The 13843-nt window shown below is 35.4% G+C and overlaps 1 protein-coding gene and 1 non-coding gene across 2 annotated transcripts in view; one reads left to right on the forward strand and one right to left on the reverse strand.

The window, feature by feature from the left end:
• Positions 1 to 13843, forward strand: part of LOC129216555 (uncharacterized) — a 78335-nt gene that overhangs the window by 8996 nt on the left and 55496 nt on the right. The window contains exons 3-5 of the mRNA XM_054850770.1: positions 483 to 734; positions 2414 to 2638; positions 10785 to 11069. Of these exons, the coding sequence (XP_054706745.1) occupies positions 483 to 734; positions 2414 to 2638; positions 10785 to 11069 (762 nt within the window). The remainder of the gene's footprint in view (positions 1 to 482; positions 735 to 2413; positions 2639 to 10784; positions 11070 to 13843) is intronic.
• Positions 12356 to 12426, reverse strand: Trnag-gcc (transfer RNA glycine (anticodon GCC)). The gene has a single exon. It is a non-coding gene; the product is annotated as a tRNA-Gly (tRNA).

Here is a 13843-nt window from a genome sequence, read left to right on the forward strand (position 1 = left end):
TTTGTGCAAATCCCCTTATGGTTGCATTCGTATGTTCCAAAAGGGGTCTTTTACACCTTTTTGGGAGAAAACCAATGTTAATTTCATTGCAAAGCTCAAGTTATGTTATAATTTGGCGAACTTTTGGTAATTTTTCACCAAGCTTTTGGTCGCCAAGTTAGCGACAAATTTGGTGAAAAAAAATTGTTTTTTCGAATTTGGTTTCAATTTGGCGTTTTTGGCGATAGTTAAAAATATATATGATAATTGAATCACGTTAAAATTGTCGATATTGGGAAACGTAATCTGTTTGCGACAAACTAGTTGATATTTGAAACGTTTTTTAATTTTTTAATGTGAGTGACTCGCTCGTTCGAAACAAGTTAGGTTATGGTGTTGGTATTTTTCTGAAAGTGTTGAGTCAAAATCATTAAATTGTAGAAAAAGGAAGCCATGTGGCGCACACATCAGCTCATTTTTTATTTATTTTTTTATCTTTAAAGATCCAAAACTGCCTGTCCAGTGTATGATCAGCAGCGACGGAGAGATGAAACTGAAAACTCCAATACTCGTGTCCATGAATAAAGGGACATCGGTTGTCAAAGCAGCGGCGGCTCAATCGGGCACAACTATGGTTGCAGCAACTGGTAACGTGGAAGAAGTCCTGCTTTTAGGATTTGTACCAGAAGAAAGTTACCAGATAACAATTGAGGAAGAAGGTGGAGAGTGGAGGCATGAAATATCACTTACCGCAAGTATGAACCGCATTTTCTTTTGAACTCCTGTAGCTAAAGTTACGATTTGTTAAGAGATTCATAAGCGGCTCGTAGGGGGGGGGGGGCAGGTGGCAATAGCCCCTCACTTTTAAAAGTGAAGGGGCTTAGTCCCTCCACTTTTCCAAGTTCAAAATTAACGATATGCATGTCTAAAAATTATGAAATTGATCGATTCACATGATTAAAAGAATGAAGAATTGACTTAATAAGTGGATTATATATATATTTTTCAAGTTATTATATCATAAAAAATGAAAAATAGTTTTAAATAGGAAAAAAGAAGTCTAGTGTGACACTCCATCCCAATTTTGAGGTCGCATTCCCAACTTTTTGTAGGTCATTTAATCAATAATAACGTTAAACTTTAATTAATAAAAAAGGCAACTGTTGGAGCAGCGCCCACCTAACCTCCCAATTCCCCTTGCACTTTCTTTGAGCCCGTTCTTTTTTAGTGCATCAGCCATCTATGAAGGGATCAGTGGCGCACACAGGAATTTTGTAAGGGGAGGGTCCAAGGTCAAAAGCCTCATTCTTTTATCATACCCCAATATACCGTCAAATATATTGGCATGATTTTTCGATTCCCGGGAATGAAAAACAGTAAGAAATAAACTCTTGAAATTGAATTAGCATTGTTAAATGAAATATATTTACATAAATAAGCAGGGAGCAAAATAATTTATGCTTTTACTTTTCTTATAATTAAAAAATGGATTCAAGTTCAGAGAATCTCATTTTATTCTGTAATTACAAAACTAAAAACATGGTTATGCAGTGTATTTATTTATAATCACCATTCTGCTTCTTACAAGCAATTCGTTATAGAAAAAGTGCACAACATTTAAAAAAATCTTTTAACATGAGGATTTTATTACTTCACTTATAACAACTGAAAGTATTGTTACTTATGTTTGAAATTATTGTACGTACGAAATAAATAGAATCATAATCAATCGGTAAAAAAGCAAAACCTATGGGAGGGGTCCGGACCCCATGGACCCCTCCTTGTGTGCGCCACTGGAAGGGATTATTATCTTTGCTATATTAAAGTTTTGTGACGTTGTGCTCTTTGTCTTTCTGGAGTGAACCGGAGTAGTTAGTTCCTGGTTTTCTTCTATGCGTTCAAAAAGTAAATAAACAAAGAGAATTGAACATTTAGGAGAAAAAATATAAGCTAAAGCTCTTACCATAACCATGACTTCGGAATCAAGTTTTTGTAGTAAAATTTGAAAATATTAATTACAAAAATTAATTGAGAGGCAGAGTTAAACAGTTAGTCGTTGGATTAACTTAATTGTGGGATAGGTTGACCCACACTGGTTAATCCATATTCTGCTAATGTAAAAATAGAAGAAATGGATAAACCTTCATCAACTATTATATTCAATTTCATACGGATGAAGGGGAAAAAAACCCTACTAATAATGATTAAATACCCTTCGAACACCATTCCTCTACGATGTCAGGTTATGAAAATGCAAAATATAATGGTTCAAAATTAATAGAATATTTTAAAACATGAAATATATTCAGTGTTTCTTTCGGGACGAAGTGAACAAACTATCCCCGTATAACATTTTTCAATGCACGAGAATCGGGGCGCTAATTGTCTTCTCTTATAATCTACGTTCACAAAGAATTAAAATTTTGTCTCTTAGTTCCGACTTGTATGAAGAATGACGTGTCCCAAGACGAAACTTGTCTTCGTATTAGTGAAGTCGCTGCCGGTTTTAAGGCATCACAATCAACTTGCTCCAAAGAAGAACAGCCCATGACAACCTGGAGCCCTAAGAAATTAAGCAGCATTGCCAGAATTGTCGAAACAAACGATATAACGTGGAATTTCTGGTTGGATCTGTCCCAGATGGTTGAACAAGAAACAGGTAAGTGGAACAAGTACAGTGGTGATAAAAAGCTTTTTAACTAACGACTTGAACCAAGAAAAGTCTTGAAAACCTGTATTATATGAAAAGTTTCAATGCCCAAAATCTTCAAACATAGGCTTGTTTATGTACTAGCCTTGAAATAAATTTGTTAACTTGATTAATAATTAATATTGTAATTTCTTATATTCAGTTCTGTTTTGGCAATGATCAAAAGCTTTCCCACCCACTCAAAATCATATAGTACTTAATGAGGTCGTTTCCAAAATTTTAAAAGTATTTTTTTCTGAAACAGCAAGCTTAAAAATATAGGATCTGATCATTTTTTAAATAATTTGTTTAAGTTTAATATTTTTAAAAAATACTTTAGTCGATGCGCTTTCATTGTTTACGCTTCTGCCAATGATATTACAAAAGATGAAATGCCATTCAGTGTTGCCATTCACAGAGCAAAATATTTAATTGGCATCTTTACTCACGTGTACTGGCAACGATATGGTTGATAGTAAGCGTAGAGCGCAATATTTAATTCGCTTCTTGATTATTATAACGTGGAAAATGCGGTAGAAAGATGCGCCAAAGTGCATCATTTGTGACGTCATAAAGACCACGCCTTGTTTGAAAAATTGAACATTTAAAGAAATTAAATAAAAAATAACTGTTGGGAAAATAAAAGTATTTCCTGGGTCCATGTTTTTTATTTCGCTTATTCTATCAATATCAGTGACTAAAAGTAGTATTTTTGACTGAAGGAAACAACCCCAGTCTTTACGCTATTCTATCCAAGTGCACGAGGGAGACAAAGCTATTTAAATTGAATTAAACTGATGTTAATATGTAAAAATCAAAAGTCAAAGCTTAAAATTCCGAAAATAAAGTACAGGTATATTCGCAAAAATGTGACACCTGAGAATTGAATTGAGCAATATATAACTTATTTTAAATCCCTGTAGAACTCAGTTCCGAGTGTTCGGGAGACCCAAATTGCTGCTACTATGATGTCTCCTTGTCATCCGTGTCATGTACTGCATGCTGTGAAAACGAACTGAGGACAATATGTTCGTATCAAGCGAAGGGTAAGAAAAACTATGTCTACTTTTGGTTCTGGACAGCGCGTTATTGAAATGTGCGAATAGTATGTTTGAAAGTACATATATGAAGTACCTAAAAGCAGAACGGTGTACGTGCCAAATTAAAAAATTTGGAGGAAGGCAGTACACAATTGACAGGAAAACTGGTGGTAAAAGATGGTATTAGTAGACCTGGTAGAAGCAGGCTCGGCTCCTGGGGTAGAAGACCTGTTCCAGCGCCGAAGGCGGTAGACTTTAGGGGCGGCAAATTTCATGATGGCAAAATGACAAGAGGCAAAAAAAAAAAAAAAAAAAGGGGGGGGGGTGGAATGAAAAACCTAAACTTGTACCTTGTTTTTTTTCTTTGCAGCTCAAGTTGTAGCAATACATGACAGTGTGCTCTATATGATTAAAAATATATGTGTGTTATTACGACCAGGGAGCGGCACTTGCCAACATCGCCTGGTGCGGCGAAACTACTGGAGCCGCCTCCTGCCTCACATGTATCGCGTTATGCATCCTGATTGGGAGACGAGTATGCACTTGCATCTCCAATCTCCGAACCTGCGAGAAAATACAGTAAAAGCCCAACTATCGGAACTCTTGCTGTTCGAATCGCTTTCAGAATTTCAGATTGAAAAAAAAAAAAAAAAGGTGGAACTGCAATTTGCAAAATAATGTTCCTCCGCGAAGCTAGTCCGACAGCTACAGATTACGTGATCTCTATCTTTTTAAATGGAGACGTTGGAAAGATAATTTTAGGTATTTTTTTGGTCAAAAAGTTCAAATTATCTTATGCAGACTAGCAACGACTTCAAACTTGCAATAGTTGTCAGCATAAATTTTCTTAATTGTTATGAACTAGTTCTAAATTTATAATCGTAAACCAAAACTAAAAATCATTTTTATCTTATGTTTTCTCAGAATAGTTGTGAGTTCAAAAAAACTAGGTGTGTGTGTGTTGGAGGGGGGGGGGGGGGGTATGACTTTGTCGGACCCCTAATTTTTTCAAACGAATGTATAAACAGAGGGAGGGAGTGAATTCGGTTTTTGGTTTGGGAGTCCTTACAAAATCTAAGAATTAACCATTTGAACGTAATCGTAAGTATAATATTCACTCAGAAATAGTTGCTCCGGGTTTCTCTCCCCAAATGTTTTTCAAAATTGTAGTGCTAAAACCGCAGTTTTAGGCTACTTTTAATGGTGCTAGGGGGAGGCAAGATTCAGGGACCCTATGCAGGAAGTTTTTCGAAATTGAAGTCATAAAAACTCAAGTGTAGGCAAGGCAACCTTAGGTAACGTTACGGGGCTGGCAATAAAGCTCCAAAACCGTAGTTTTCTAAAGACCTTCAATGATATTACTAGGGAACCATACGAATAGTGAAATAAAGAAAAATAAATAAATAAATAGCTTGCAGTCGAAAAAGTATATTGTGACATTTTTTTGACGCAAAAACTATTCACACTCGTCGCTGTTATCGATATATGAGGTCTTAAAGTCTACAGAAATTTCAAGGAACCAGCCAAATTAAAACACTTGGGGGAAAATTAAGTTATCATGCAATTTTATCGTCTGTATGAGTCAGGACATCCATCTGCAAAGTTTGTGAATGATACCTTCGATTACTCTCGGAAATTCTGTAAATTTGATGATTTTTCTCAAAACTTCGGCAGATTTTAAGACCTTATATTCCAGTAATTGGGATTGGAACAGGAGAGCAAATGATTTTTTTTAATGCATCCAAAAACATGTGTTACTGTGCTCTTTTTATTGCTACTTGTTTCGCATTTTTTCAATGTTACAGTATCGTATGGTGGTTTCCTGGTTAGGGGGACGAGATCTTGCAGACTCCCCTCCGGGAGTTTGTCAAAACTGAAGTGCTACTACGAAATTCAAAGGGATTTGGAACATTTTTTTGGGATGTTGGAAGGGGGGAGGGGGGGTTGGAGGAGCTCCACCAGAAAATTTTACGCGTTGTAAAATTTTAAACGCAATTTTAGACGATCTTTGGTAAGGTTTGTGGAAGGAGAGAGAGCAAATGAGACAAAGCTTTTCATCCTCAACTAGATTCACCTGAATTCAATAAACCATCCTAAACTTCGGCGAATGCTAGCTTTATTTTACCTCTTATACATGTTAGATCTTTATTCTGCGGATAAAATTTCCATGTTTTTTGACTGGCGTATTAGACTATTCCATCAGATTCGATTCAAATTTTCGTCCCAAAAGTTGCCTAATGTTCTAGTATATTCGACAGTATCCTTTTTCCTTATGAATTCGATTTTTTTTTCATAATATTATTACTGAAAAAGAAATGATTAAATTTGAAGGATTTTATTTTATTATTTTCATTTGGAAGTGGTATTTTGTGATAGTTTATAAAAGACAAAAAATTAAAGATTAATGCTATTCCAAATTATAACCCTTGTGTTAGAAAAATGTTTTTTCTGTATGTTAAATAAAACCTAAACAATTTAATTTTTTCCCCTAGTATCTGTATGTATTGCAAACTACTAGCAAAACTGTACAAAAAACCGCAATAAATACATAAAAGTTGCATGTATCAGTTTATCAAATTATCCGACCTCTTTATTACTGCTTATAATTTGAATGTGGCCTCCAGTCAGGTTCGTATTTTACGGTAGTCAAATGCCTTCTTGCCGTCGGGAAATCAATGTAGGGGAATGTGATGCAAAGTAAAATATTTAAGGTGACTTAGCTTTTTCAAAAACTAATTGGATTTTGTTTTGAAAGTCACAGTAGATAAAGAAAAAACAATCTATTTTGAACTAAAACCTTGCCCCAAGTTCCCCTTCTGCATGCAAAAAGGCGTGGTTTTTGCTGTTGTTTTTACATATAATGTAAAAAAAAAAATGGGCACATGCCCTTTGCCGCCCGCTCGCCCCCCCCCCCCCCCCCCCCCCCAACCTTCTGGAAATAATAAATGACTGGTTTGCCTAGTGGTAAAAAGGCTCCCCGCCTCTGTTAAAAGGGAATTCGTTGCTTCAAGTAGGAAAGAAGTAAGCGATGTTGTCTGAAGAATTAGTTTAGGTGCTGCCATCTATTACGCATATCTTAAAACAAGATCGGGCGAGTACTAAATTTTAATGTCTTGCATTCATAAATTTTACTTTTATATGCAGTACAAAGCTTTGTTTTTTTTTTTTTTGTTTAAATTTTTATTTTAAATAATGTTTTCAGTAAATTGATCAATGAAAATAAGATAAATGTAATACTATACCATGGTCGCCCCCCCCCCCCTAAGAGCAAGGACTCACTCCCTTAAATTACGCAAAGACCCCCCAATCAAGAGGCCCCCCCCCAAAATCAGGAAAAATATCCCTTAAATATCCTCCTCTAAAAATTTCAATGGCGCAGTCTACGCCATGACTCCCCTTTCAATGAAACTATGCATTTGTTTTTCTCACCCCGCCTTTTTGTTACGTTTACAAGTTTTGGAAGTTTTGGTTAATAAAAGTTTCTTATAATTGGAAAGGTAAGGTAACATGTCAATTCTTGATTTTTGTAACATTTTTCTTTTGAACAATTCAAGAGATTTAGCTGAGATTATTGTTTTCTATTTCAACTCCTTCAATTGTTTTTTCGACATGAATACACGTGGAAGAAAATTGAAGGAAAAAAAATTAAAAATGGGTACCTATATTTAATTAGTACTTACCGTGTATTAGGAAATTTTATTGAAAATTTTAATTTGTAGAACCACAAGTAGGCACAGAGGCGTAGGAACTTGGTGGAAGTAGGGGGAGCTGAGACACATTATGCCATAACCAGAAAATAATTTAGGGGGGGGGGGGACACTTAAATTTTTTCCCCATAAGATATTAGCTTCTCAAAGCTTTTCTCTCTCCGTCTCTCTCTCTCTTTCCCAGCAAAATTTTCAATCATATTTAATAAAGACATCGTATACGGAGATAATGAGGTGATAAAACTCTGGTTTTGAAAGGGGATCGGCCAGTACTCGAAGATGACCGCGTTAAGGGTAAATTTCAAAACTCTTGTTCTAAAAACGAGTTTTTAAGCGATTTTTGGAATGTTAAGAGGAAAAAAGGTTCGAATAAATTTCCCTGAAAAATTTTCGAAATTAATGTCTTAAAAGCGGATTATATACCATATTTGTTGACGTTAATGAAACTAGTAATATGACTCGAGGGATTGTCCTCGATCGAATTTTCAAATCGATTTGCATTTCCCTCTCAATATTTCGAATTTGAAGATCCAAAATTGCTATTGTAGACAATCTTCAATGATGTCAGGGGAAAAGGCTGTACTAGGGCTCTACTCTGGTAATTTTTCAAAGTTGTCCTAGGGAGCGTTCTTCAATGATGTTATCAGAAAAGGTTCAGAGGTTCCTTCTCCTTATTTTTTTCGAAATTATAATCTCTAAAAAACGCGACTGCGGATGATTTTGTCAGCGTTAGAGGCAGGTCCCGAATAACAAAATGTGAGGCCCTAGGCCTGCAATAATTTCGGGGCTCCCTGAAGACTCTATTAGCACTGTCGGAATGCATTTTCGGGGCCCAAAACTATATAAATTATTTATCATGTGCATCCACGAATCCCCTTCGGGGCACTCGAAATTGTGGCATGGTAAATTCGCTAGTGGCAGAATTAATAAAAATTCTCCTTTAAAGAAGTTCTTTTCTAAATAAAATGCCATTTTTTATCATTATTACTTTTAAAAATACATGGAATTTTTTCGTATAGTTGTAATGTTATGCATAATTATTTCAGTAATCAGCCCCTGGTTAGGCGCCGAGCAATTTTTTGAAATTGAATTCCCAAAAAGGGAATATTATTTCATTTCCCATGTTGTTGGAGAACAAGGTATTCAGGGACTCTCTTTCGGAAATTTTCAGTTAACCGAGTCCTGAAAACAAAATTTTAGGCGCTCGTCTGTAATAATTTTGAAGGAAAGGGAGGACTTCGGCAGCGTAGCATTTAGAAGACTCTCTTATTTTCTGAGAACTAGAAAAAGGGAAAAAGATGAAACAGGAGCGTGGAGAAACAGAACGTTGGAAATGTGTTAAAATGAAGTGTTCGTTATATATTTTATTGTTCAGATAAATTTTAGTAAAAGTTTTTGAGAGAAACTATAAAATATTGTAGGAGCTTTTTTAATAAATGAAAAATAATAAATGAAAAGTTACAATTTTGGCATGAAAATATATCTGTATGTGACAAAAAAATCGTAAATTAGGAAAGCAAAAAAATTGAATAACTCTTATTTCGTAAAGTATTAGGTTCAAAATTTTTCATTTCAATGAACTCGCATTTTTTAAAACTGATTATTACGTAGAAACAGTTTTATTAATCATTGAAAGATTTTAGGAATATTATAATAGTGAAGATTTCACCGATTTTGATTTATGTGAATTTTTGTTCCTGTAGTGTTCCTGTACCTTTAGTATTCTTTGAATGTTATTTATCTTTGCAGTTTTATACCTTCATGAAAAAAATCTATCCCTGACGGTTTAAAATGAAACAAAGTAACGGGCACATTTTTTTCTTTTAAATTTTTTAGTGGGGTAGTTCTAAAAATTGCGTTTTTTATCACAGCAATGATTTGCGCCTACAAAAGTAATTTCTGAGTACGCCACCGATTTATGTTGTTTCTTTTGATAATATTTCCCATCAAAAATAAATTAAAAATTTGAAGAATATCTATTTCGGGCGCTACAGGGTCTTTATCTGGCAACAGATTACTTTCGGTTTCGATAGATCATCGAACAATGAAATTTTTGCGATCTGATGGTACCTTGTGATCGAAACATAGAATTTAAACCCAAAATATATGTACGTTCATGATCCCTCGAGAATTAGTTTAGGACTGTTTCTTGTTTTGTAACTACATAAACTTTTGGGAAGTCTTTAAAGATTTTTCTTTGTTCTGGGCTTATCTTTTTATGAAGGAGTGAAAAATGATAAAAGATGGAAATAAACGAAGTAAAATAAATAAATAAACAAATTGATTTGTAAATGGGGATTCCTCCCTCCCCGAGTTCTTTTTTTTTTTTTTTTTTTTGATGTAGGTAATTGCAATGAATAAAGAACACGACCACTTGGTCTTTTAGTTTAACTTTCACGTTATATTTTGCAAGTTTATTTTAATCAACCAGTTTCAAAAGACTCCGCTAGAAATTCTTTACATTGTGCCTTAAGAAGCCAGATATCTTAAAATAAGATAAGTTTCTGGAAAGTTGAAATCATTTGATTTGAACAAGTTGCTTACCTTAGTAACCTTTTTTTATACTTATGTCTGTAACACCTTCCATATTATTCATATTTAAATGACAAACTGACTCACTATCCTTTTTGTGATAACGTGACAAAAAAAACGGCATGCGAGGCAAAACCAGAATGTGAACTAAACTGCGATGCCGCTCCCGAAACACGAACTCAAGGGGGGGGGAGCAAACCCCTATCAGTACTGGTACTGATTTTTGCTGGCCGCGGGGCAAAGACCACTTTTCCGCAGCCGGTAGGATAGCTTGTCTAAAATTCTTTTATTTTTCTTCCGGGAATCAAGAGGTGTGTAAACAGTGAGAAAAAGGGTTAAGGTGGACTCAAGTGCACTAACACTCCGTCTGTCCCCTGCTTTTGTTGCTTATTAGGTGGAAATTCTTTGAAAAGGCAAATCACATTTTTGAAATCAGATTTGAGGTAAACAATGTACGACAGAAAGCTGCTGTGCGAGAATTTTTCCGGGGGAGCGCAGCCGGTCAGAAATATTCCAGGGGGAGCTCAAGCTCCCCCAGCTCTCCCGGCTCCGACGCCTATGAGTAGGCATTTTTAACAATAATGTTCTTCTCTGAAAAAGTATTATTTATGTATATGTTACGGTTAATGTAATAAATTTGGTGATTTTGTACAATCTCCGGTGATTTTTCACAATCCCCACTGAAACTGGTAAATGCGATAAACTATTGAATATTGATCCATATTTATCACATTTACCGGTTAATTAATATAATCACCGACTCGTATTGGGGAATATGTTATTAATTTAAAAAAAGAAAAGCATATTTTGATATTATAGCTCTTGTGTTTTTTTTAGCAAATTTAGGCCAAGTTTCCGGTCTTCGTCCATCTTTTATCGGGAACACATCCGTCGAACTGCAGTGGGCTCCACCAACAGATATTTCGTGGGTAATTCGAAGATTTGAAGTGAAATGGTCGTCGTTGGAAAATCCGAAAGAACTTTCAGGAACAAGTATTGCGGAAGAAACAATGCAACTAATAGAAAATTTAGAATTTGGAACAGAGTATGAAATTTTTGTAACTCCAATGGGGTCAAAAATCTTGAGGGGGATTGAATCCAAAATTATAATTACAACTTTAGGTAAATATAAAGTTTATATATTTTAAGTATTATATTTTTCATAGTTATCTTCTAAAGAAATGAAATATTTTCTTACAATTTTATAATGATTTCATTCAGAAGTAACGTTTTTTACCTCCATAGCGTCAGAGCGTAGCATAAATTCCCCGCCTCTAAAATCTCAAGACACGCTCCTTTCTTTGCCAACGTTTCCACTATCTTTTAGAATGTCCTTAAAATTTTTAAATCATGAAATCCAGTTGAATTACAATTTAAAAAAAAAGAAAAGAAAAGAAAAAAGCAAAGAAAAATGTAAATAAGAGATGAGATATCACAAAACAAATTTGAGGAACGACTGCAGTCAATTAAAATTTCCAACTACTATGTGGTGCTTATTTCCTGATATTTTGGGAAGATCGACATTTAAACGAAATTGAAATTTCAAAACTAGCGCACCTTACTTTGCCAGAAAAAAATGACAACATTTTAATTGATATGTGTAATTATTTTTTTAAGGATTGGGAAAATTTTTACGATATTTATTCTCGAAATCATGTTGATCTCCATCATGTACCTTAAGTCTAAGATCGTCGTTCATTGAGGAAGTTTCTTTCAATTCGCTAACGTTTCTCAGTCATTTTTGACCAGCGAACGGTAAAAAATTGAAAAACTTTGCGAACTTCAACAAAAAAAAAAAAGGAAATTTGAATTTTTGGAGTGGCGTGTGTGTGTGTATTTTCGCCCTTTCGCGCGCGTTTGTATCACTGAACTCATTTGTATGTATGTACGCGATTGTGTGTTTGTATGTCCGTCCGTGTGGGTATGTAAGCGTTCGTGTGTCTGTAGGCGTTCGCGTGTGTGTGTATGTGTGTATGTACGCGCATGTGTGTAAGCGTTCATGCGAGCAGGCGTGCGTGTGTATGTAGGCGTGTGTGTATATGTAGGCGTGTGTGTGTATGTAGGCGTATGTGTGTATGTAGGCGTATGTGCGTATGTAGGCGTGTATGTACGTAAGCGTGTGTATGTATGTAGGGCAGCATCGAAGATGCCAGTCGACGGTGATGCTGCAGAGGAAGGTGGGGGGGGGGGGGAATCAAAAGATCATTCAACCGTCAAATGAAAGCAATAAGCAATTCGTGATTGCTCAAAAAAAAAAAAAAAAAAAAAAAAAAAAAAAAAAAAAACGAGCTCCCTTTGATTGGTAGATTTGCTCTAGGATCAAAAAACGAGAATTTTATGCTCCAAGAATAAATACGAGCTGGTATTTTAATTTAAGCATTGTGAGCAAAAATTAAAAATAAATAATTTGCATCGGCCGGGAATCGGACCCGGGCCGCCCGCGTGGCAGGCGAGCAATTTACCACTGAACCACCGAAGCTACAATAATAGAGAAAAAAAAATAAATATAAACAACGCAGTAATTTCCGCCGGTCAACACGTTCACAATGGAATCCGTCAGAGCGCCATCTAGTGAGGCCACGGTCGTAAACATTCATGTCTGCTGCAAAGGGAATGGGGAGAAATCATCTTTCTACCTGTTTCGTTTTCCCCCAGTCCTCCGCGTCGCATACTTTCTTCGCTGATCAAGTAGTATATGGCGTTGGTTTGATATTGACAGTTGTAACAAAACAGACGTTTGGTGCAAGAAAAAAAAAAAAAAAAAACTAATTTGAATTCCGAAATTTTGAATTCAAATTATGTTTTTCGCAGTCACGAGTTTCGGCAGGACCCTACGAGTTACTGTTTCTAGAAACGGCTTCTGTCCTTCAAGCCTGCCCCTCCTCCTGGGCGGTGGTTACGTGTATATAATTGGTGTGTATGTGTGTGTGCAGGCGTGCGTACGTGCATGTGTAGTTTAGGCTTGTGTGTATGCACGCAGGCGTGAGTGTATGTGTGTAAAGGCGGGTGTGTATGTGTGTGAAGGCACACGCGTGCGTGTGAGAGTGTGTATGAGCACGCATATTTATAGGACATACACGCCGCCAGATTCAGGAGGCGCGCCTGCAAAGGTACCTGGTTCAAGCTGAAAAAGAAACCACAACATCAAGGACGGTCAAATAAAAACAATTAGCAATCGTGATTGCTCAAAAAAAAAAAAAAAAAAAAGAAAACTACAGATTGAGAAAACATTTAAGTATTTTAACTGTGCAGATTTTGAGAAGATGGAAGAAATCTCGAAATGAACCGGGTTTTTAGAAAATGTTTGTGTATTTTTTCTCCGTGGAACTAATTGTTTCCGAATTTTTTTTCCCCTGCTCACTTAAAAATAAATAAAAATTCAAATTACAAAAAGGCTATTAACAGCAAAAGAAATACAAGATAAAAAATAACATTTGCTAAGGAAATAAGAAAGGATAGAAAAATGAACAGCTCCAAGAAAATAATATCTTAAAATTTAACCGCATGTCGATAGTTAAGATTACGAAAATTGCGAAAAATTTAAAAATCAAAAGTGGTTGCCGTCAATTTTTTTTAAGAAATAAAATAAGTTTTAATGCCTATGTTAGTTTAAATAAGTTTCAATGTTCGATTTTCCGCAGTAACTGTAAACATTCCAGAAGTTATTGCAATTTTCCTTTATTGAAGTCCCATATTTTTGAAGCAGTATGATAATATTCTGTTCTTTTATTTTTGAAATCCAAGCACTTAAAAAAAGGACTCTGTTCTCAAAAATTGCAAAATGCTACCTTTAATTAATTGTTCTGGAACCCCTCGTTAATCGCGCTTGTCGGGAGACAGCAAAAAAGCGCGATAAATCTGAAAGTGCGATTTAACCGAAGTCAAAAAGTAACGAT

Source organism: Uloborus diversus, chromosome 2 (genome assembly GCF_026930045.1).
Source record: "Uloborus diversus isolate 005 chromosome 2, Udiv.v.3.1, whole genome shotgun sequence".
In the NCBI taxonomy this organism is placed as follows: Eukaryota; Metazoa; Arthropoda; class Arachnida; order Araneae; family Uloboridae; genus Uloborus; species Uloborus diversus.